Consider the following 26,420-nt stretch of genomic DNA (forward strand, 5'->3'; position numbering starts at 1 on the left):
TCACAAAATCTTATCTTTCTGAACTAATAAAGAAATAAATAATTTGGAATTTGTTGGCATGACGGGAAGTGTGCCTGTCAGAAAAAATATTTATCATCCTTTGTTATTTGATTAATTACGAAGCTGTTATAATTTTAAATGTCTTAACTAAAAATAATAAGAAGAATTGAAAAATAAACAGATTGCTTATAGTTATAAAGTAGTAGTTTTTATGAAGACTGGCTTATTCGGATAAAACAATAGATAATAACTTATCATCAGACGAAATGTTTATGATTTCGATAAATACTCCGTTTCCTGCTGCTTTAAAATCTAATATATTACTAGAACGCACAGATAAATTTGCTAATGCTATATTAGTTGTTTTGGAAAGGGCTGTACAAATTTTCATGACATTTTTAGAGTTTGTGGCAGGGAGGTTAAAATTTTGAAGCTGATTTATAAAAAAAAAGCATCCGCTGCCAAGCCCACTGTTCTTCTGCTTTTTTTTTTTCTAAGCGAATGTCAGAATGGTAGGGGTTGTAGTAGGTACATGCGAGGGAAAATTTCTGCTATGTATTAAGAACATCTCTAAAAAAATTACAAAAGCAGACAAAAAAGTTTGTATAGCAATTCATATCAAACTTACAAACAGGTTCACACAGAGAAAAATAGACCACATAAAATAGAACAAAAACAATAAGATTTCTCTATGGTTTTCATCCAAGAAGGAAACCTTATTAAAACAATCGGGTTTTCCTTATTGTTTTAAAATCTGCAAAAAAATAAAAAAAACGATGACCAGGCTGGGAATCGAACTGGAGACTTCAAATCATTAGTCGCCCACCTTACCACCTGAACCAACCTGCCATGAAAATATTGATCGCGATTTTTGTTCTAGTGCTAAGTTGCAAAAAAAATCAACTTTTCAGTCAAATTTTAATAAGATTTTCTCTATAAAAATAATAAGAAATCTCCTTAAAAAAACCTTATTAATCGTTGATTTTAATAAGATTTCCTTATGAAATGTATGGACGGTAAAACAATATGGCAATCTGTTAGTTTTTAGCGGGTCATATTTTTCTCTGTGCATCTATAGCGATGACCGATAATCCTTTTTATCAAAAAAAAAAAAAAAACAAAACCGACTTCTACGGCTCGAAACATGGGTTTATGGTTTTCTTATGGATGGTACAGTAAAACCTGAACGAAATTGAAATGGGACCACACTGCAGGCACGAATAAAAAAGAATTTTCAAAATTGGTTCAGCCATCATTTGCCACAAATTACTGTTAGAATGCCTCTGACAACGGTTGTCGAATGAATATTAGATTACAATTTCATATAAGAATGCTTATAGTGTAGTAACTAAAGCAAATTATTAGGGAACCCGGCGGAACAGCTCTGATTTTAACGATTTTTTTTTTTTCAAACGTAGGTAATTAAAATTACTTTAAAGTCTATAGATTAAAAATTGCCGATGTTGCCGCATTGTTTTTTAAATTAAAATTAAATTTTTTTTTTACACAACACTTTTTTTACTTAAATTTCATAAAACAAATTATAGCAAAAGATTCTCTAGGTAATTTAAGGAAAAAAATATAAGCGATAAATGCAATTTTCTCACAATCTGACTTAAAACACAAAAAATAAATATTTTGAAAACAACACCTACAATATTTTAAAATACCTACATTTTTAAAAAGCCAGAAGCTCATTCTTATCTCTTAAATTTAAATCCATTAAGAGTTTTTGAAAAAATGGTCCTCAAACTCAGAATTAAATAAAATGCACGACTGGGGTCGCACGTACTTGCTCTTGCAGCTCAAAGCACTTTTATGTTAGTCTACTTGTAGATTTTAAAAGCTGGATCTATATTTAAAAAAAAATTGATATTGGGGAAGAGCCGACATTTAGGGCAAAATTATGTTAAATGAAAAAAAAAATTTTTTGTTATTTGACTTTTTTGAGAAAAAATAAAAATGCAGTTTTATTGCCACTGCTTTAAATATTACGTATACAAAGTTTAATCAAAATCGTTAGAGCCGTTTTCGAGAAATTCGTAATATCGTATTTTTTTGTATGGGAGATATACGTTCTAAACGAGATATAAAAAAACAAAAAAAAACCAACTTTCAGAATTCCATAAAAATCATCTGTACCAAATTTGAAGAAAATCCATCCACCCGTTTAGGCTGTGGAAATGTGTACAGATGGACGCACAACCGCACAGACGCACAGACGCACAGACGTACAGACGCACGGACGGAATTGCGAGACCCACTTTTTTGGAATTCTCCATCATCGTAATGTTGGTTTTGATTAAAACCTCAATTTTTTTTTTCGACACGAAACCAATACTTGCCCTATAGAGCAAGTAAAAAAAAAAAATGTTAATAAAAAAATTTAAAAAGACTTTTTTCCAAACTTTTTCTAATAAAATATGAATTTATTTTAAAAAAATGTTTGGCCATAAATATTATCAGTTGAATTCCGAAGCAGAAATGGTAATATATATGTATATATCACACTTTGAAAAAAAAAAATTAAAAATTACTTCAGTTTCAATGGGTTTTATTTTCATAAAAACTGAATTTTTGCATTGAAATAATTGATTTACTCAAAGATTTTTCAAATAAGAACTTTAAACTTTTGCTATTTAACTTTCAAGAATAGGGGCAATTGAATAAATAAAAAATAACTTTATATTTAAATGTTGAACTTTAAAAAAAAATACCTAAGTTAATTTTTTTCAAAGCTTCTATTAAAAAAAGTTCTTCGAAAATGAAATACTTTTTAATTTTTTTAATAAACTGTAATACATATTGACATTTTCTTTTATAATTTCAAATCATAATAAATGTGGCCTAAAAAAAATTTGAAAATAAATGCATTTTATGAAAATGTTTTAAAAACGACATGTTAAAATTTTGTCAATAATTTTTTTCAAAAATCTGAATTCAATTACCATTCTCTCAAAAGCCCTTCATTCAATTAACTTAATTTTAATTTTACAAATTTGACTAAGCTTCTAGCTTTTAAAAATGTATATTTAAATATTGTAGGTGTTGCCGTTGTGTTCAAATATTTTTTTTTTGTGTTTGAAGTCAATTAATAAGAAAATTGCATTTATCGCTTAAACGATGGAAGATTCTCCCTCACTCCCATATATTTTTTTTCCTTAAATTTCCTAGGCAATCTTTTGGCATTAAATAATTTATGAAATTTAAAAAAAAATTTTAAAAATCTTCAATTAAATTTAAAAAATCAAAACGGCAATACCGGCAATTTTTAATCTATAGACTTTAAAGTATTTTTAATTACCGACGTTTGAAAAAAAGATCATCATTATATTACATTCAGCCCAATCATGAGTTCCACGTGAACAAAATTCTACCCGCAATTTACCTTTCCCTTATTGTGAGTTCCCAGCGAAAAGTTGTTCACGTTCCAAAAATTCCTCCTATATTGATCAATTGGTAAGCTCTTTTTTTCAACTTAAATTTTTGGAGGCGATCAGGAAACAATTTCGGAAGAAAATGTTAATTTCATTCAGGGAAAACTCATGAAAACTTTTTAAATTCCATGAGAACAAAAATATTTCACGTGAAAAAAATGATGATTTACAGAGTCTTCACACACTAAAAAAAATTGTTCCTGATTTTTGTCTCTACAGAGAATTGAATTTGATGTCATAAGGTCAATAAAAAGCGAAAGAGGAAGACGATTTTAAAGACACCTCGTTTGTCAAATATCGATAGCTGGTTTATAAGTTGTGGTGGAAATACAAAACCCTCTATTTGGCTATGCCGAAGTTAAGAAAAAAAGTATCCACATTAAATTTAAATGTTTTGCTAGAAAATGAACTTTCTATATAGTAAAATATTTAAAACTAAATAAGTTTTTTCAACTAAAATACATTATTTCTTATTTTAATTAAGATTATGAATCAATCTGGTTTGATATGGTTTCCTTTTCCTTATATGTATGTACAAAAAAATTATATTATGTAGGTATGTGTAAAACATTCAATAATATATACAAACACACACATAATAATGCTCTATTGTCAATATTTTAATTTCCGTAGGTGGTTACTACCAAGTAAAATTGACTTTTAGAATACAACAATTAATAAATTACTATAAAGTGATGTCAATTAATAAGAAGACCATTTTTATTAACAAACACCTCTTCACTTTGACGCATATTGTGGAGGTGGTGTTAGAATAGTAAACAATACTAAATGAGGAAATCATTGTTTACATTCAATCAACAGGCATATCGTTTAGAAAAATTAAATGCTGGAAGAATACACCACATAACGACTATTGTGAAAAAGTTACTGATATTATGCGCATGACTGATTTATTGTTACTGATTGAAGACAAAAAAAAAAGTTGTTTAAAATAATACACACACACACACAGCCATAGATTGAATGTATATTAACATGTTTAGATCCTTATTGATTCTTATAGAAAAACGGAGCTACCTGGTACAGGATATTAATTGAATGAATCAGCCAATATGTACTTTCAATGGAGTTAACAGTGGTAAAATATTGAAACTAAGCTGGAAAGCAGGAAAAACTGAACAAATCGTTTCTAATAGCATTCAACTCTTTTTCTTCTATAGAAAAAAGTCTTTGAATGTATGTAGTCAGAAGTACTCCATATAAAGTACTTATCAAGGGGATATTTAGGGATTTACAAAATGTTGGCTCATTGTTTTTGGGCTAGTATTGGATTTCTTCTCATGATCACGAAAACGAATTCACTTGTTTTTTTTTTAAGCGATTTCATGGGCGAAACAAATGTTAAAGAATTAAGAAGGCTGTTGCCTCTTGTACATGGTTTAATCTAATCATGGAAACAAAAAAAAGTTTGAAATCGTAGGAGCCGTTTCCTTTAAAAAATTTAAAAAATTAAATTGAATTGAATTTAATTGAATTGAAGTAATTATATACATTTAAATCAAGAAGCTAATATCCATTACAATTATTTTTATTATTGAATGCAATTGACAAGCTGGAAAAATAACACCCTATTGTTTATACTCTGACAGATAAACTTGTTTTATGCTAACCGCGGCGCGGCCTTAACAAAAATTGTTTTAATTTTCAACGAAATGTCTTTGATGAATAAATCATCTTTCTTTTCTCCAAAGTTTTTTTTTTTTAGATTTCAATTGAGAATAATTGTTCAAAACACTCTTATAAAAGATCAATCACCTTTGACGCGCAATATAGTAGTTCTAAAATTAATGAGACTTTTGTGGGTTTCTTTTGGCGGTGCAGTCGGATTAACAGTCACAACTTACTCAAGTTTCCTATTTGAAATAAGTTGTTTACATATTGAATTAACTCATATTACCCCATGCAGTTTTTTTTTTTTTTTTTGTCATACAACAAAATGTTATTTATCTTGCAAATAAATTAAACAAAATGATGTAATATAATTGATATGTCTTATTCATTTTTTTCTCTTACTCGTATTTTATTGGATTTACCTATATTTTGTTATTGTATTATTTTTGATTTATTAATGGATCTCTTGTATTAATAAGATAAACATGTGTATAATATGAGAAAAGATCTGTAGTATGTATTTTTTTTGATTCGTAGTTAAACATTTTAGAATCTATTTAAATTTAGTAACCGGTTCAGTATCTTCTTTTAATTTAAATTTATGTTTTTTATTAACATTAAAATATATTAACATTTATGAAAAAGCTAAGAAACAAGTAACTGCAAGTTTTTAAGACATAAAATTGCAATATGAAATATTTTGTGATTCATATCCTAAGTTTCAACTTGTACATTCGTTAAGTGTGTTAAAAAAAAAATGGGAAGTTTTGTACAACAGATGAAAATACATAAAAAAGTACATTATTAATATTGTTTTATAATAAATTCAGAAGCGTGAACGCACTTTAAAAAGTTCCAACTAATTTACCCTAAAACTTTTCTTTGCACTTTTCAGAAAAAACATTAAACATTTATTAAGTGTTCCATTGAGCCAAACTCAGACAATGAAAAAGGTGAAAATCTGAAATCACAATAAAAATCAATTTTTAGTTTTTCGTCTTTTCCAATTTTTTTGCGAAATGTGAAAAAAGGTAATCTACTCTTGAAAAGTCATTTCTGAAAAAATAAACATTTTTGGAATGTTTCTAAAAATTCAACAGATTTTTGAAGCTTTTAAAGCTTTTTTTGAAGAAAATATCAACTTTTTCTTATTTTAATTGTTTAACAAAGTAAATAAGATCATATTCATATTCATATTCAAAGTAAATAAGATCATATTCAGAATCTTACAAAACAAAAAAAAAATTATGGATCCTACTATGAAGAGACAAGAAAATAAATATTCCATGTTTAACAATTACAGTGGTTTTTATTCTGACATAATCTAAGACCCCTGTGGTTTGTTAATAAATAAAATTAAATCATCTTATTTTAAAATAACACACATTTTAACTCAAGTTAAAGGTAATTCAATTAATTATATTTTTTGTTTACTATTTTTAAACTTCGAAAAAAAACCCTGGCTGCAATGTGTCATTGAAGGAAGTGTTCATTAAACTCAATCACTTAACAATCGAGAAGTGCACACTGACCAGGTATCCAGCCAGGCCGCACCTCAAAAGAGTGTTCAGTTTTATTGATAAATTAAAAATAAGTTAATTTCCAATGCAAAACTAGCGGTATTTTTCTTTTTTTTTGCAATTTTATGTATTTATATTCACTACGGTTGAGTGATGCGTCCATATCAGACTGCCACAACAGTATGGTGGTGGCATGTTTTTGTCATCTTTCTACCTTGAAAAGTCTACAACCAGCACTTTTTGTCATTGTCATTGCTTAAACGTACAAAAATAAAATTAAAACAAAACATAACAAAGCATACATATATGCCTAATTTATTGTTTACTTTAATTGTACTACTTTATTCTACTTCATTAAATATTCCTAAAATGTTTATTTAAAAATGATAAAAAAAAGACACAGATAATAATTCTAAAACGAGTTTATTATCATTTTTATTACATTTATTTTAAGGAATTCATATAAGTAAACAATCAAATTTTGTTTAAAAAAAATCACAAATCAAACTGATTATAAAACGTCATGAACAGTATTCCGAGAATTCGAAAAAAAATCACAAACGTTTTTAACTTGAGTCATTAAATCAGTAATAATTTTATTTGATCTAAAAATAAATAAAGTAACGTTCAGGTAAAATGAATGAAAAGTTATTTGCACAATAACACCTTTCGTAATTTAGCATACATTTTTATTTCCTTGTTTGACTTCTTTAAGATCAAGGGGGAAACCTTTTCAAATAGAGTTTGTTGTGCGATTTCTGAGACTTTTGTATTCTCAGAAATATTTAACCCAGTTCACAATTTTGCAATAACTCAGAGCCTACGAAAAATTCTTAACTCATAAAACGCAAAATCTCTCAAAATTCACAATTTTGCAATAACTCAGACCCTACGAAAATTTCTCAACTCATAAAACGCAAAATCTCTCAAAATAAAACCACTAAGGAATCAAGGATATTGTCAGGATAAAACCCTTTTCTTATCAGTAATGATGGATACTGAGACTTTTTTTTGCAGTATCTTCAATCCAAGGAGACTTGAAACAGAAAGACAAGCTAACGTGGCTAAAGTAACTTTTAACCAAATATAACCAACACCCCGACTGGGTGTTCCATTCAAGGCACAGTATCGTTCAAAAACCTCAGCATCAGCACTCTCCTTAACTCATCTAGTGGATTAAACCTTTCGGTTTTTTCACAATTACATACATTGTAATAATTGAGTTGAGCGATTGAACCGATGCCAGTCAGGTTCTCAACTGAAACTTACGAACTACTTCAGATAATTCAGCTCCGTAACCCATCCTTAATGGCTCTCAGATATAAAGTCAAGAAACTAAAGGAGTAAAAAAGTTATAATAAAGCCGCGATCATTAGTCAATAATGGGTCTTCTGATAGATACTCAAGTCTTAAAGCTTGCCTGTCTCCACACGCTGAACCAAACAAAGTACTGAGACTTGTTAAGGCAGTCCATTAACATGAAAGGGTACCTAATCGATCTACCTTACTATTATTAGTTAAAATGTTTTTATTAGTACGCCACAGTTTTCACCTAAGATTAAAAATGAAAGAAGAACAGGGTTAACCCAACCAACCAAAGTTTTGCTTGATCTGTAAGTAGCTTCTCCGAGCACTCATCGCTTTACGGTATGTTAAACCATCTCCAAGATAACTATGATGAAATTGCAATTCTGAGCATTTGCACCGTGATTTTCTCCGACCGATAGCGGAAATGATACTATAGCAACGAGTGACTCTACGAAAAAGCAAAAATTGTGCCATTGGATAGGAAATTTTACCAACCACTTCTATCAGCTAATGAGAAAGATAACTAATCTTAGAAATGTGTTGATTTTCAAATTGGTTAGTAAACAGCAAGTTCAATAAACCAAATTTTAATTGAATTTTATTAGTATAGACGAACCTTCAACACTACATTAAAACATCGATCTTCTTTCGTCTTCGGTTAATCATCAACTGGGAAGACAACATCTTTGTCAAATTTATTTATTTATTTATTAAGCCACCAAGTCAATTCTATTTATATGAAGTTTTCAGAATAAGGGTCAATTTATTCACTCTCCATTCTATTTAAAGTCCCCATTAAAAATTCAAAATCTGTCAAATCACATTTTAAAATTTCCTGTTTTTAATGGAGACTTTAAGTTTAATAAAGTGTGAATAAATTGGCCCCTTATTTGTTTATTTTGTTCTCTCAAACGAATAATAAATTCGATTTAATTTTTTTAATAAAATATTCTACCTACAATTAATTGTTGTTTATTTTTATTTTGTTGATAAAATGACCAGATTTGAAGATAATACACATAAAATTGCCAATAGCACAAATTTATTTAAAATGAAACCCTCTACACAAGAATCAATCATAATATAAACCGGGTAGTCAAAAATTCAAGTTTTTTCCACCAATTTATATTTTTTTCTTGTACAAGCTGGTATTTAACGAAAAAATCCAAGTCAATCAGTCAAGTTAAGATTCTAAGATAGTAATGGCAATTGCTAGTGGCATACCACTTCATCTACAAAAATAAAAGCAGATTTTTCCAGTTTTCTCTTTAAAGACGATCCACCGACCGACAACGACGACTTTACAATAAAACCACGAGACTTTAATTAAGGCACGTGAGTTTATGACTAAAAAAAAATACTTTTATGGGGAGCGGGTGACGTTAATCGGGGTTTTGCCTGTAGTTTTTGTTTTCTTTTTTTTTTTTTAGGTAGGTATTTATGGTTGAGAGACAAGGTCATTATTGATCAACAAAAGTAAAAAAAAAAAAACACCAAAATAAATATCTTTTTACTTTCGAAATGAAAAATATGTTTTTTTCTATTATAGACATTATGAGTGTACGAGACAAGACTAAGTGTTGAAAAACAACAAATCATAATGGAATGTGTTCTAAAATGAGTAATTTCATTTATTATGTTTGATCAATTTATCTAAATAAATAATTTATCTCTTGAATCGATTTTATTGCAAATAAATCTGTTTCTTACAAAAAAAATTTATTTTCATATTGATTTTTAAGTGAAATCACATACGCGAAAAAAGAAGTGCGAAAACAAAAATTACGCTGAGTTTAATTTAATGTAAAGCAAAAATAAAATAGTTCATGATCAAATTTTTTGCAGGCATTGATAAATTACCTACCACTAGAAATATCTGAAACACATTTGGAATTTTTCAACAACATGAATTCGATAAATAAACTGTACATATAAAACACATAACCTCTTACGAATAAAAACAAATAAGTGCCAATCGACAAAACGGAACAATCAAATTAAAATAGATAAAAAATTCAAAACACGTAATAAAACTAAAAACAAAGACTTATCTTCACTACTTTACACATATGAAATGGAGCAAAGTGGTTTTATTTTATCAATGACAAGGAGCGTGATGACATCACAAACAACACCATCACCGCAAGTAATTACATTTCAACAGGCTCTTGCTTGCTAGCTTGTTTAATAATAAAACAAAACAAAAAAACATTAAAAAAAGAATCAATTCCAAAGTTTATATAGCCACCCAGCTGATTCTTATTAAGCAGTCGGTCTGTTTATTGATTGCTTATTCAAAGAATTATTTGCGAGAAATTTATTTCTACCTTGTTTAAGCTTGTGGCATTTTTTTTTTTTTTTTTTTTTTTTGTAGAATTTCACATTAAGTAAGTACTAGCTGTCGCATTCACAGAAATACAATTTCTAAAAAAAAAAAAAATAACAACAAGTCACGCGAGATAGAATCCATGAGAATGTTTATAGGCATCTCTAGTGATCTCTGGCTGGGTCTAGCACTCACATGTCGTCTATCACCCCGCCAAACTATGGAACACGATGGTGTTTAAATTGACTAGAAATCGATTCATTGATTTAGGACTATGAGCCAAGATAATTTTTAAATTTCTTTTGTTTCCTTTTTTAACCAACTTATTGGCAAAGCATTTTAATATTTTTTGTATTATTTTAAAGGTATAGGAAGTTTCCCTACAATTCAGTTTTTGAGTACTAGTATTCATACTAACATGAAAATTATTGAGAAGTTCATCAATATGATACTAGCCGACAAATTAATGATCATTACTTTTGCAAAAAAAACTTAATAGCACGTAGTTGCCCTTGTTGTTAAAGTTGCTTGAAATGTTGAAAAAAAAATATCCACTTTTCAGAAAAAAGATTTTAAAAAATGTTAATTAAAAATTGTGTTTTTTTTAATAAAAAAAATATTTACGGTAGATAACCAGAACGATTCTGTAAAAAAAAATTAGGCTTATCAGGTAAGTTGTGGAATGTCCAAATTAAGGTAAATATATGTATTAGCAAAAGAAATTTTTCTCTCTTAGAATCCAATCCGAAGTTGAATCCTGATTTGACAGGATTATTAGAAATATAATCCATCTACAAGACTTAGGGCGTTGTTAAATATTGTTATATATTTTATAATTATATGCCACAGCACAATGGCCGTTAAAATAAACTAATTCAGTCATTAAAAGTCCTGGGGTGCCAGCACGTAACTTTGAGCAAAAATCTCATTTGGATGAAATGTCCATACATTTTAGTTACCATGAATAAAAAAAAAACCTTCACGGAGAAAGATGATCAATGCACATAATCCCAAGAAGAAATTTTTCCTCCCAATATCTCCAAAATATCAAAAAATCTCCGTTTTTTTTAAACTGACAAAAATAATACTATATAAGATATAATTAGATCACCTCATTCAACTGTTTTGATAAAAAAAATCCTATAAATTTAATGAATAATGTAATGTGTGCTTTGAAAAATATTATTGTTAGGAAGAAATTGATATATTTTTGTACTTGACAAATTTAACTTCCGGGCAAAATTAGGTAGTAGAAAAACGACGAACAGAAAAGTCATCTTTGAAAAATTAGTGTTTAAGGCGTTTGTGGTATTTATAAGACCTATACTATATAAAAATTGGGAGTACTGGTCTTATTTGAAAGCTTTTTTTAAATCAGAATTGCCCAAAAGCAATTCACGAAACACACATCAAAACCAGACTTGCCATGGTATTGTTTATTAAGCCACGCAAGTATTTGCTACAAGATCGGTGGCAAAAGAAGAATTAAACTCAATCATCAAAGTTGTGTATTAAAAGTATTCACAATACCTAAGATTTACCATTGGTAAGCTTCCTTCATAAACTTCATAAACGAAAAAAGAATAAGTGTTGTCGAGGGGTTGGTGGCTGTTGTTTTTTTTTTTCTAGTATTTGGGAAAACATGCTCCTTGATTTCGTTCATAGCAGAAATTGAAAATAGGAAAATTACTTTCTTTATTAGATTTTTTTTCTTGGCTGTTTTGCTTTACCATTATCAAAAATCAAAAACTAAAAAGTACAAAGTAAAGCCTGCTTCGACTCTATGAATGGGTTTTATTTCCATTTAAAATTGGATCCTAAAAATATAATTTCTTGTTACTAATGTGGTACCAGTACGCCCATGAGTGAGTCTGATAAAAAAAAAGTATTTTTCCTATTTTTCAATTTTCTCAAAAATAAGAAGGCATAGTTCCTATCGTGGGCACAACGCCAAAACCACGAATCTGCAAAATTGTAGTTTTGAGAAAAACGGCTTCAAAGTTTTGGAAATTCATGCAATCTTATGGGAACTCGTGCTACGGAAATTGATATTTTGGGCTTTTAGGCAGCAGATGGATGATTGGGTTCGAAGCAGTGGATAGAGGGACCGATAACAAGTAAAATGACGCATTAAAGTGAAAATGTCCAAAAATGCAGATTCGCGGTTTTGGCTTTGTGCCGATCATTGAGGCAATTTACTTTATTGATATATTTTATTGATACATTTTGACAAAAATAGTATTCAATGTATTTTTTATACTTGTTTTTCCCAAATGTTGACTCCGAAATCGATTATTTCAAAAACTAATTAATAAAATAACTTTATTTAAAAATTAAAATTAAGTGTATAACTCTAGCTTTTGAAAAAGGTATCATTGATAACTGTGAGTAGTGCGTTGTTTTTTAATATGTATTTTATGGGATCGGGTCAAAATTCTGGCTTCAAAATTCTGCTTTTTCATCGAAAATTCTGTTTTTCAAAATTCTGCTTTTTTCTATTGTTTTTCAAAATTCTGCTTTTCAAAATTCTGCCAGCATTATATTTGAACAAAAAAATTCTGCTAATTCTGTTTTTTTTTTATAGCATATGCTCTGGCTAAAGAAAAATACACCTCATTAATGTAATTCAACATTGGTACTTTCCTAAATTTTTTTATTTAAGTGTCGCAAATATTTTTTGAAATGCATATACTGACTTTCTTTCAAATAAAATATGTATACTAATTGGAACCTTTTCTTATTCAAATTTTTGAATATTCATCTTTATTTGATAAATTAATAAATTTTTAGTTATTTTCGGAAATGTTTAATATTAAAAAATATTAAAAGCGCGCGCTTTTTAACATTTTCCAAACCCTTTTTTAATTTTTTGCAGAATTTTGAAAAGCAGAATTATGAAAAGCAGAATTATGAAAAACAGCATTTTGAAAAACAGAATTTTGAAAAGCAGAATTTTGTAAAGCAGAATTTTGAAAGCAGAATTTTGACAAAAGAATTTTGACCCCGGCAGAATTTTGACCCCAACCCGTATTTTATTTATGATTTTAAGTAGTTTTTTTTAGAAAACTGCCCCTTCTGCCTAAAGGGGGGGTACATAGATCCCTCCATTCCCGTAACAAAAGATAATGGCATTGAACACCTCTATAAAAAACCGTTATCAATTTTCGGCGCCTAAGTTATCGTAATTGTGGTTTGCGTTGATGTGAATTTTTCACAAAAAAAAAACACTTTTAGGGGGATATCTCAACAAAAAAAATCTAATCCGATTTTGGTAAAAACGGATTATTATTGCTGAGACCTTTACGAACAAAACATCATTTTTAGTTTTTGTCGTCATTTTAGGTCAACCTTAAACTTCTTGTTCAGGATCACTGTGTAAAACTTTAATCATAAAAAAAAGAAAGGTAACCCTACATCAATTTCTTTCATCTTTTCAAATTCAATAGGTATGCTTTTCATGGCATACATGTAAGACCTATTTTCGATAAGGTACTTAACAATAATATGAATGAGAGACAAACTTCCCTGTACTGAACTGCCAATTTTGATCAGACAGTGTAGTTGAGGTCGTTTTTCACTAGTTGGTAGGCTAAAATGAGACCGAGACGACTTTTTCCACGTTTGTTAATACAAACTATATTTTTAGCATTTTGACCATGTCACAGACACTGGAATCAAACTGCAAACAGAGCCTTACCCGAATTTTCAACTATCGTTGATTAGATTTTAAGAGTAATCTAGAAATTCAGTAAACCGCTAGAGATTGGTACAAAGATAACAAACGCTTCTTCATTCCGAGCAATCGTCGGATAATAAAATTTTGGTATTTTTTTCCGATTTCAGCCAATTTTGAATGGCATTTTGGTCTACTGTTGTGTAGGTATATGAAGCTCTCTCAACAATATCAATTAATAATCTAAAAACAACTGTTTAGACTTTGATAAACAAAGCGACATCCACAACGCCGTTTAGGTACACTTCCTGAGTTCTTTCTATTTCTCTACTATGTACAACTTTTAGCTATACGGTCTTCTATTAGACACAAAAGTCTCGTGACCTTTGTATATTGCAAAATATATAACGAATCAGCGTAACGTTAGCGACTTCAAATGTTACTGATCAATGAGGGATGACGCATATCAAGTTTTTTTTTCGCTATGTGAGTGGAAAAATACAAAATAAAAAAAAAGAAATAGTATGTAAGGTGGTTTGATTAATTTTTGTCGCTAGAGCTGCTAGAAGAGACACAAGTTTCTACAATTGCAGACAATTAAATTTTTGTGTTTTGTGACAATATAATTAAAAGCTTAATAATAACTGCAGTCACAGGAAAACTGCCACTATCAACAGAGAGAAACGCAAACCATGAGGAAAGTTTACAGCTTGTTTACATTGCTTTTGTAAACAGAGATCTTTTGATAATTCCAACCTTTTTTTTATTCATTTTCGTTCTCGTTTTTTTTTCATTTGTAACACAAAAAAAGCTTTATGAAGTTTTGCTGTGTGCTAGTTAGTTGTTGGTCTTGCGAACAGGTAAATTTCACTTGAATCACTTGACATAACCGGGCAAAGTAGAAAAAAAAAGAATATATGAAAAAATGAAATAAGATAAAATCAGCAAAAAGCAAAGGAAGGTTTCCTTTTTTGACACTGTTCGGGTGGGGATTTTCATCGATTTTTATTGAGAATTATATTAATCAAAACTCACCTGTTGATTGTGAATTTCACTTTAATTGGATTTTAATTATGTAGAACGTAGTATTCAATGCGAAAAAGAAATAAAATCAGCTAATTAAATTCTTGCCAGAATGACTTGAGATTTATTTACACTTTCAGACACGGTGAACAGAGATGTCTCGACTGGCCGAGTCGACTTTTCGAATTTGACTTGTGTGAATGGATATGAATGTGTGTGCGACGGGATGGGTTCATTAATCAAGTGATGACGGTATGGTGGCTAGAGATGTGAGTGAATCGATAACATATTTATTGGTGGAAAAATGGTTATTTTTTTAGAGCTGAATGCAACCATTCTGATAGAGATGTGCTAGACTAAGTTATCGAAGGTGTAAACTTCTATCACTGCAAACCAAAATGGAGTAGTTTATTTGAAAAACATAACCACAAACAAAAAATATTCTGTAACTGGATGCGTTTCTTTACCAATTAACAATTTTGCTTTTATAACGATAGTGAGAAGCTTCTCGTCATGACTAAACGGCCACTTTTTGCAAAAAGTCAAAAAGTGAATATTTTTAAATTCATTTTGTGATAGTTTTTTTTTACAACCGGTCTTATAGCCTGTTTTCACTAGACCCCAAATGAGATAATTAAATTCGAATGTCAAAATCTATAAAAAAAAAAGTGTGTGTACACATGTACATGCGATTGAAGTTATACTTCTCACTCATGGGGTTTTCGTTTGGTAGCCATCAATTTCTTTTATATAGTTCCGTTAAAAAAAGAGTGATTTTGACTTCGATTGGCAAAAAAAATGAGGGAACTATTTTTGCATAAATTTTGTTTTAAGTTTTTTTTCTGGAAAAACTTTACAAAAATACTTTTGAATATTTTCACTCTTGTCCTATTTCACTTTTTGAGCCAATCGTCGCCTCAGTAAAATAATGTCGTAAATAACATTCGGCTACTTTTGGGGAAACGCAATTAAAGTTCAGATATTTTTTTCGCGAAAACTGTACGGTGCATTTTTTAAAAAATATCATGACATATAAAGAAAATATTTGTCTATTGAATTATGTTAGAATTATTTCAATATTCCAATCCAGAAACAAATAATAGTCAATTTTCTCCAATATGCCGATGTCGTATGTTACGTTTTCACAGAAACTATTTGTTACTCAAACACATACGACAAATTGATGACACATACAACAAAAACAAGCAAAGTTTTATTCGACACTTGTTTACGACATTCGGCAAATAGATGTCAAATTCAATGCGAAAAAAAATAACTAACGTTAATTTATTAACTTTTTAAAATCACATTGGCTCTTTCTTGGTGATAACCCGAGTTTAGCAAAACTCAATTTTAACAAAAACATCAATGGTAAAATAACATACCTACATCTAACTTCTAAACAATTGGTTTAGAAGCAGTTCACCTATAAAATGATGAACTTTTTTAGTTTGGAAGTGAGATGTATATGTTTTATTTTTTGTTAAAACGAGGTTTCGCTTTAATTCGGGTAGGTATATTACTATGGGTTATTAACTTCACAACAAAATTCTTTCCTAAAGCCTGGTACGCTGCTTGCGCTAAATTTTAGCTCCCATACAAATTATCGAAAAATTTTATCTGAGCTAAAATGGATCCTATACAAATTATCGATAACTTGTATGGGAATTTTATCTCGGCTAAAATTTAGCGCGAGCAGCGTACCAGGCTTAAAGCCTGTCGCGCTAAATTTTAGCTACTATACAAATTATCGAACATTTTTAGCCGAGATAAAATGGATCCCATACAAGTTATCGATAACTTGTATGGGAATTTTATCTCAGCTAAAATTTAGCGCGAGCAGAGTACCAGGCTTAAGGCTTAACTACATTCAACTTCAAAAAGTACAAAAGTGAAAAAATGTTTTGTCTTTCACCAACACACTGCAAAATTCTATCTTTCATCTCAGAAAAACAAAAGTGAAAGTTAAAACATTTTTAACTTTTACTTTTTCACTTTTTGAAAACACCAACACATGCAAACCAACAACTTAAGAAAATGATTGCTAGATGGCGTTGCAAAGGATAATTTTCAATGAACATGCCTTTTTTTTGGCAGATGATTTGTTGTAAACAAAAAAAAAAATTCAACAAAAATTTATAAATTCGAAACAAATTCCAATGCAACATAATCTTTTAAAAGGTTTGTTGTAATTTCAAAAGGTTTTCCTTTGTGATTTGATGTAAAAATATATCATTTCTATAGCCTTGGAAGCTGTAGCCCTCCTGCCACATTATCTTGATACAATCGGTATAATACAATAAATGAAACCCGAACACATGTTTTCAATTTAAAATTTTTCTTTGGCCCAAAAGATACATAATAATTGCTTATTTCACTTTGGTTTCTTTTTTGTTTCGTTGCTTTTCCACCGACTGAGGAGACGGTATTAGTTCGATGGTAACCTCCAAAAAGAAATTTCTATCGGCCACCGCAACACCACCACCAATCACAATCTCCTAGTCCAAGAATAAATCTATCCTTAAAGCTTATCATACTGGACCACACCATCACCCAGCAAGTGGTGTTTATTTCCAATATTTATATTTGCATGAATAGCGCAATAACAAAATCCAATTAAATTGGAAAACACCATGTCGTGATGCTTCTCGGAAAAGCGGGGACTCTTTGGTTTGGTTGTTGTTTTCTTTTCCAGCGGTGGCGATGAGCTAGATGAACAACGGAAATGAATGCATACAGTTCAATGATGAAGTTTCTTTATGCCCACATATTTAAAAGAAATTATAAAATAAAAATAATAAAATCTTAAGAAATAAAACAAAAATGTTAGTACTCACATCTTGACCGCAAGACAAAAACTAATAACTGCACAATTTTTTTTCACAAAAATGACAGATAATCTTAAAGTTTTAAACACAATTTTGATACTCAATTTCGTATGAAGATGTCGCTAGTAGTATGTGTGTATTTTTCACTTTTTCACTTTTTGAAATCAAAAAGTGAATGTAGTTAAGCCTTTAAAGATAAAATCACATAAATAGAAAAAAAAATAATAGGTACATTATTTTTAAAGCAATTTTAGAATTAATGAGATCACAGTTTACTAAAATTAAGTTATGGGGACTTTTCACGAGTCGATTTTTGCCGTGCGGTGAAGCTTTTCGACCCGTGTGAACGTGAGTCGCAGGCAACTAAAGTGACAATCCCCATAGAAAAATCCTAGTCGACCGACATATCGTGAGGCTAAAAACGACTCGTGAAAAGTTGGCATTACTATACAAGTTGAATTAAAATTATTACAGTTTTAAGATAGCACGATAAAAGCTTCATACAAATTTCGCAGGGCCAAGTTTTCATTTTCACTGGATTCGAAACATTGGGGGAACCTATAGGATCGGCATCATAGAATTCATCTTCCAATATTTCGTTACATATGCTAAATTAATAAAATCATAAAACCACTATTTGATGCATTTTGTATGCATAAAATAAAGCATCCATTCGATGCAAATGGTCTTGTATCGTTGTAAAGGCCTAACTACATTGGCTCAAAAAGTGAAAAAGTACAAAAGTGAACATTTTCAAACGTATTTTTTTATAGTTTTTCCAGGTGGAAAACTAAAAATAATTACGCAGAAAGCTTATTTTTTTGTCTAAAAACAATTTGGTATCCTCTTTTTTACAAAAATAATTTCGCTAGCGAGAATAAAAATTTTTTCACTTTTGTACTTTTAGCCTGGTACGCTGCTCGCGCTAAATTTTAGCTCCCATACAAATTATCGAAAAATTTTATCTAAGCTAAAATGGATCCCATACAAATTATCGATAACTTGTATGGGAATTTTATCTCAGCTAAAATTTAGCGCGAGCAGCGTACCAGGCTTTTGCAAAAAGTGGTGAATGTAGTTAAAGCCTGGTACGCTGCTCGCGCTAAATTTTAGCTGAGATAAAATTCCCATACAAGTTATCGATAACTTGTATGGGATCCATTTTATCTCGGCTAAAAATTTTCGATAATTTGTATGGGAGCTAAAATTTAGCGCGAGCAGCGTACCAGGCTTAAGCCTGGTACACTTTTGCACTTTTAAGCCTTAAAGCCTGGTACGCTGCTCGCGCTAAATTTTAGCTGAGATAAAATTCCCATACAAGTTATCGATAACTTGTATGGGATCGATTTTATCTTGGCTAAAAATTTTCGATAATTCGTATGGGAGCTAAAATTTAGCGCGAGCAGCGTACCAGGCTTTAGCGAGAAAAATTGGCAGCACTGCATATTAAATGTTCCGAAATCAGCTGTCACAAAAAAATATAAGAGTTGTCATATTTTTCGCTTTTGGATATTCTTGTGTGTTTAAAAAAAAAACTAACTATTAAATAAATATTAAAAATAATAACTGTCATTCCAAACATCAGTTTTGATGTTTTTAAACAAATTCTAAACATTTTATGAACAAGTTAATTTGGTAGCACAGATTTATATCTGTTGAAAAAGTTAAGACCAGAGAATTCTCCGGGCTAAACAACTAAGCCCAAATGGCTAAAGTGTTGTTGCATTTAACATGTAAATTGCCGTTTTTTTTGTCCAGTGAAGACCTGTGGTAATAAAAAACACACCTATATGTTCGCTGTTGACTTTGGAGACTTCAAAATTTTTAGTTTCGCAGCTGAAGCCTGGTACGCTGCTCGCGCTAAATTTTAGCTGAGATAAAATTCCCATACAAGTTATCGATAACTTGTATGGGATCCATTTTATATCGGCTAAAAATTTTCGATAATTTGTATGGGAGCTAAAATTTAGCGCGAGCAGCGTACCAGACCTGAAGCGAAACGAAATTTTCCATACCTACAAAATTTCATTAACGAAATCGTGAACGAAATTAAATTTGTTTTGTTTTTGCTTTAAAACTTATTTTCTGATGTTTTTTTTTGAATTTTTTGATTTGTATTTTTATTATTTTTACTTTGCTAATACCCGATGGTTTTTCGTTGAGCCTAGTATGCAGCTGAAGCAAAACCAAATTTTCCATACAAAATTTCGTTAACGAAATCTTGAACGAAAACTTTCGTTTTGCTTTTCGTTTTTCAGTACGCAGCTCTAGCGAAAAATTGGAGATTTTTCACTCATTTTGTCACTTACTTTTACTGTCCTGTGCATTTTTCTTGAACTAAAAGCAGTGTTGACTGGTTTTTCCACTTTTAAATAATTTATTTCTTGCTTTAAAAATTATTTTCTGTTGATTTCTCTTGATTTTAAAATAATTTTGAATTTTTTTGACTTTGACAGAATACTCGATGATATTTTTTCGTTAGTCAGCTATTACATGAAGCCTCAAGAGGCACGCTTCTTTTCAAAACTAATGAGTGCAAAAGAGATAGAAGATCAAACAAAAAATTATCCGACCGGAGAGTCGTGGGCCAAAATTCTGAGACTCTTTTTTGACGTTTCTTTTTCCACTCTTTCTTTTTTCAACATTCTCTTTCATTCTTTTTGCTTCTTGGTGGAATACAACAACAACAATACTTAAATCAAAAGAGAAATGTCAAATTTGAGTCTTTGACTCAAGAGGCATCGTGTAATAGTACGCGCCTCACAGAATGATTATTAAAAGAAAATTCGAAAAAAGAGTCAAGCCTCTTGAGGCTTAATGTAATAGCTGACTTAGCATTTTCGTTGTCGACTTTGGAGACTTGAAAGTTTTTGGTTTCGCTTCAGCTGCGTATTAGGCTTGACAACAAAAAAATACCATCGGGTGTTATAGCAAAGTAAAATTAATAAAAATACAAATAAAAAAATTCAAGAAAAAACATCAGAAAATAAATTTAAAAGCAGAAACAAAACAAATTTAATTTCGTTCAAGATTTCGTTAACGAAATTTTGTATGGAAAATATCCGATTCACTTCAGCTGCGTACTAGACTTGAAACTAGAGCCTACGATTTTGTTCGTGTATTTAATTACACGTGTACCCGATACACGTGTACACGTGTATCTAAAAAACGTTTACACGTGTATCTTATTTACACGTGTATTTATTAAATACACGTGTATTTATATTTACACGTGTAAATACGAAACAAAATGATTTTTTTGCTTTTTGGGGGTAAAATAAAAGTTTTTAAAACTAAACAACTGAAGATTATTGTGCAAATAAATAGTTCGAATTGGAAAAAAAGTATTTGAACTTTTTGAAGACCTTATAAATAATTTATTCAAAAATTAAAAATAATGATGTGCCTTTTCATTAAAAAAAAGCTAATAAATTTTTCCAAGATATATTTGCATATTGCCTACTGTGTCTTTCTCAGGGCTGTAACGTAAGTATCAATAAAAACAAAATGAAAACAAAAATATTATAGTTTAAACAATTAAAAATGCGCATACGCACTAAAAACTATAAAATAATTGATTGATTTATGTGAAATGGTTAAACAAAATTTAGAACGTCTTTTGGACAGTTTGAACCAAACCCTCTACACCTTTTGATCTAAAATTTGATTGATTAAAGTCAATTTAATTATTTTATATGTTTTGTTGCTTGGTAATCTAATCTAATCTGCTTTATTTTTTTACTTTTTAGTCGTATAATATTTGAAAGAAGATGATAATTTGCTTGGGTGGTATGAGCTCCCAAAGCCCCTCTCTTGCAAATTACCTACAAAAGCTTTTGTGATATTTAGAATGGGATAAAATATATTTGGGGTGTTTCAACCCCTCAATGCCCCTCCCCTGAGTTCGGACCCCAAAATATTGCGTTGCAATCCAAACTTCATATGTGTACAAAGTTCAGTTCGATACGATAATGGGAATCGGGTCAAAATTTTTTTCCAAGATTTATATGGCTAGGGTTGAATAAGAATTTCCAATTAAATTTTCCGTGTAATTTCAATGTGTAAATCTAGCCAATAACCGCAAAAACCTGAACAATATCCTTTTCATTCAATATAATACATATTTTAGGAAATCGCCACCAAATCTACCTGTTCGAACGCTATTTACACGTGTAAATATAAATACACGTGTAAATATAAATACACGTGTATTTACAAATACACGTGCTTCGGCACGAATTATTTAAATACACGTGTAGCACGTGTACCTTAATACACGTGCAATAGTAGGCTCTACTTGAAACCTAGTTTTAAAATAGTGTAACCTGCTCCCAATGCATTAATTTACTCACTGACTACTGCCATCCAAAAAACCTCAAACAAAACTAAAATCATTCAGCAAAACAAAAAAAATGCATTTCCTCATCTCCATATTGGTACAACTGCTTGAATGAAAGGCAAAACCGCTGACGTATGTATGTGTATGTGTGTGTGTTGTGTGTGTCTTCCTCACGGATACGCGAAAATCTCTTGGACGACAAAAATTTTTTTTTACATTTTTATAATTTTCCACAAAAACATCAAATCAACTTTTATAAAATATTTCAATTTTCCATTAAACTTATCTTATGCACAAGTTATTCAATACATTTACAATGTGATTTCGTGATACTAAAAAACCCTCGCCGTAAATTTTTCCAAACCAACGAAAGTTTCAACCAAAAAAAAAAATTCATCACCTTCGACACAAAAAAAAAAATCTCGATCGCTGTGTGTTTTACGTTTTTTTTTTTCATTTGTATTTCTTTCCTTTTCTCTCTCTTTTCCTTCTTCACTAAATAGTTGATTCATTATCTCGTTTACTCTTTCTTGTCGTACAATTTTTTTCCTTTGTCGCCCGCATTAAAAAAAAAAAAACTCGACAAAAAAAAATCGAAAAAGTCTCGTCGACGAAGACCCACCTTGCCAAATAGTTCCAGAGAAAAAGAAAAGAATTTTTTTATATTTTCTTGGTGGAAAATAATTCTCTAACAAAACTACGAGAAAATAAAATAAAAAACAAACAAAATTGTGACTGTTTTTGATTCTTATCAATTTTGTTTTTTTCTTTTTGATGAACTCTCGTCGTCGTCGGACAAAAAAGCGTGCAAAATAAATAAGCTCCTTGGATGTGTAGTCGTCCCGCAGGCGCCGCGGTTATAGCCACCAAATCATCTCGAGAACTCGAATCCGGGAGGCGCTCCGCTGTGCCACCATTTACATTAAATTGTCATCGCTTTGCAGTTATTAAAATGTCGATAATGAGTGTAAAATCACTTAATTCACATAAAAATGAAGAATATCTTTGAATAAATTTTGAAGAAAATCAGGAAAAGTAAAAAACGAGAAAACAACGAAAAAAAATATCGAAAAATTCAATAAAATTGCATTTTTAATGTTTTCGACGCAAGTTCCCTAAGGAATTTCCCAATATTCCCCACGGATAAGAAAAGGAAGTTTGAGAAGACAACACTTTTCTGCCTAGACAAATTGTCACAGTCATTTCCATCAGGATTTGATTGTTAATCGAGAAAGAGTTACCCGGAGTCTGGAGGAGCAGCAGGACATAATCCCACAAGTAAAAATGTCCGGCTTAATAGACGAAGATCGCAGAAAAAGGTAATTTTTTTCTTTTACATTTTGTCTACACAAATTAATCGCTCTAAGTGAGCTCCACAGGGACAAAACGCCAATTTTTTGTTTGGACTAAAGGCCATAAAAAGCTATATTAAATCAATAAAATTTAACAAGTTCAATTAAATATAGTGCTTATTCTTCTACTACTTATTTCAGTATTTTATAGAATTTGTATTATAAAACCAATCTTCTTTTAAAACTTTACCTCAACCCCATCATCATCATCTTTCTTCCGTTTACCCAGTTAGGTTACCTATGCGGACTTGAAAGAAACTTACATAATTGATTTTTTTCTTTTTTATTTATTTAAAAATAAAAACATCACATCAGAAGAAGCAGAAACAGAACTATTTATTTATTAAAAATGTGGATGTAAATTTAGTTAAAAGAAGATTTTTATAGCTAGCTAGAGAGATAGATAGAAGGTACATAGAAGTACAACAACTTTGTGGTAGGTAGGTATGTTGTGTGTACCAGGAAATTATAAGTAGAAGAATGGTTAGACAACAACAAAAACGTGGTGCGGGTGGTGGTAGCTTCCGATTGCTGCTGTTGTTGGTTGTGCATCTGGCATTCGTTGTTGTTGTTATTTCTTTTTTGCTTTTCATGTCGGCTTTGTTTTGATTGGGGGCTTCTTAAGTTGATGGTCATATTTTGTGAAGGAAACCGACAAATTATATAGGTATAGTTTCTTTTTGTCCCATTTTAATTTAATGTTTTTAAAGCTTTTTAAGCAAAGAAACAAGAAACATTTTAGCCAGACTCCTTATGTATTAAGTAAATGCCGGATGGTGCCGCGGAACCTATAAGTTTAGGTACCATATCAACCTTCCACTTCATATAATGCAAATTATTGATTTTATTTTTTTTTATTTAAGTTGCATAGGTATATAACATGAACATCCTTGATTTTGCGGTGGCGTGCGATGTTTGTTTTTATTATATATTTTCTCTCTTTTCCGTTTAGTTTTTGTTGTTGTTGTTTTTTTTTTTGTGATTGTCTGCCTATCTGTTTTCGGTAGAGAATATAGAGAAATTAAAAAGATAGTAAAATTTTGTTCTTTTTGGGAGGTGGCTGACAGATCAATAGATGTACTTTATTCTCATGCAGTGCATTAATGTTAATTATGAAGGTTTTTTTTATACAATAGAACCATGCTTGCAGTTTATTGCCAAATTAATCGATTATTAGGTAGAAATACCTTCATTGTTTAATTATTAATTTTTAATCCTAAATAATAGGGGGTTCTATTTCGCATAGACATCTCGCCATTCTCTTTCATGCTCTTGCAACCTTTGTGAAATTTGCTTATAGTCCACCAAGGAAATATTGTTGTTTACACTCTTGTAGGACTTAATGTATATGTCGATTTCAATTCGTACAGTGCCTTAACTTTCTGCATGTTGGGCTCAATGCAACCGAACAGCAAAAAACAACTTATCACTTCCGATGGAAATGATAGAGAATATTATTGCTGTGATTTTGACTAAACTATGTACCAAGCAGCATTTTACATTCAACCCCTTCAACTGCAACACCTCAGGAGAGGATTCTAAACCAATAACTTGTGTCTTGCACTTGTTTTTGTCTTAAATGTTTAATTTTCCAGCTACTCCCTGTTTCAATGTCACAAGTTATCAACCCTTTAGTTGTTGTGCGTAATCTAGATTTTAAGCTAATGAATCAACAATAGCATAAACTTTTGATGCATACAGTACTAGAATAAGAAAACTAGGGAGGGGTTTGAAAGGAACCAACGATGAACCTTAGTTTTGAAGTTCTGAATTTTGAAATGGGAGGGAAAAATGGAGGCGGGTAACGTGTTACACATTCGTGTAGTGCGGCTGAAAAAAGATTCTCTCTGTTTAACGGTAGGTCAGAAATTGGACTCGACCGTAAACGAATGAGCAAGAGCATTCCTTGAAGCACCAGTTTACGTTTGAATTGTTTGAAGAAAGGAATGTAACTAACTATTTCATCAGAACATTGATTATTAAAATAACGATAAAACGTGAAGCATGAGCATCATTTTTAAAGCTCAATTTTGTATTGCACCCATCTGCCCAAATGTGTAAAATATACTCGAATCTTGGAGAAATATATGCCTCATAAATTACTACTAGGTCAGACGGGGTGGAAAATTTCTTTCATCTTTGGAGGAAATTCTATTTTCTCTTGTTTTCAAATTCTAGCTGTTACGAGTTGCGTATTCGAACACATTTTGCGAACTCATAAATGTTTCGAAAAACGAACGCACCTACAATCCGAAATATTTTTGCCGTTTTCATTCCGGGTAGCAATTTGCTACAGGAAAAAAATATTCTCCGACAAAAAATTCGAATGGAAATCAGAACAAACGTTTTTAAATGCGTACGGATTCAATTTTCGTTTCCGTTTTCAAATTCCGACAAATATTAGAACAGCCGTGTATGTGTTAATTCCACAGAAGTTTGCTTGTAATGCAGTTATCAAAAATGAAAAGCAGCTCGGTTTCCTAAACGGTGTAAAGATTTTCTCCACTGTTGGGTAAGATAAACTATCAGATCACCAGTGGACCTATTGCTAAAAAAAACAGTAAATTAAGAAACGGTCATTAAGAAACTTTCGTTGCTCGAGATATTTTTTAAGTTGGTAGGTTAGGTAGAAATGGCTGTCAGGAAAACAACTGACACACTTAGACCATTTATTGGTCCGTTGTGATACCATGATTTTGTGAGGAAATTCCTCACTAATTAAACCAGTTGGAGCTTTTAATAAAGCGGTGAAGGTTGAAGATGTCAGTATTGATTAGCTCACTGGTATCTTCTAAGAAATATTTTTCCAGGTATTTTTTACGTCTACTGGAAAGGGCAGGACATGAGCAGAGAAGATGTTGGATTGTTTCTTCTTCTTCCTCATCAAGGCAACTTCTACAGAAGTCGTTAGAGATTACGCCAAGTCTTATGGCGTGTCTACCTATGAGACAGTGTCCTGTTAAGACACCTATTACAGAGCTG

At 30.6% G+C, this 26,420-nt stretch overlaps 2 protein-coding genes and 1 long non-coding RNA gene across 7 annotated transcripts in view; 1 reads left to right on the top strand and 2 right to left on the bottom strand.

Moving 5' to 3' along the window:
• LOC129908591 (carbonic anhydrase 2) overlaps nt 1-15,119 on the bottom strand; it is a 38,034-nt gene extending 22,915 nt beyond the window's left edge. The window contains exon 1 of the mRNA XM_055985206.1: nt 14,932-15,119. The gene's annotated coding sequence lies outside the window, so the exon portion shown is untranslated. The remainder of the gene's footprint in view (nt 1-14,931) is intronic.
• A 2,119-nt stretch (nt 15,120-17,238) lies between these two features.
• LOC129912238 (uncharacterized) lies at nt 17,239-17,880 on the bottom strand. The gene is made up of 2 exons (XR_008771787.1): nt 17,757-17,880; nt 17,239-17,674 (listed from the first exon to the last, which is right to left on the bottom strand). It is a non-coding gene; the product is annotated as an uncharacterized LOC129912238 (long non-coding RNA).
• Nucleotides 17,881-22,525: 4,645 nt separating this feature from the next.
• The window catches only part of LOC129912807 (rho-associated protein kinase 1), a 40,426-nt gene continuing 36,531 nt past the window's right edge, over nt 22,526-26,420 (top strand). For 2 of the 5 annotated variants that reach the window (XM_055991243.1, XM_055991242.1), the window contains exon 1: nt 22,529-23,405. In XM_055991243.1, the coding sequence (XP_055847218.1) occupies nt 23,371-23,405 (35 nt within the window). In that variant the 5' untranslated portion in view covers nt 22,529-23,370. Of the gene's footprint in view, nt 23,406-26,420 lie in introns of all 5 variants that reach the window. The other 3 variants (XM_055991244.1, XM_055991245.1, XM_055991241.1) reach the window with 3 other exon arrangements.

The sequence above is a fragment of the Episyrphus balteatus genome, chromosome 2, assembly GCF_945859705.1.
Source record: "Episyrphus balteatus chromosome 2, idEpiBalt1.1, whole genome shotgun sequence".
Classification (NCBI taxonomy): domain Eukaryota; kingdom Metazoa; phylum Arthropoda; class Insecta; order Diptera; family Syrphidae; genus Episyrphus; species Episyrphus balteatus.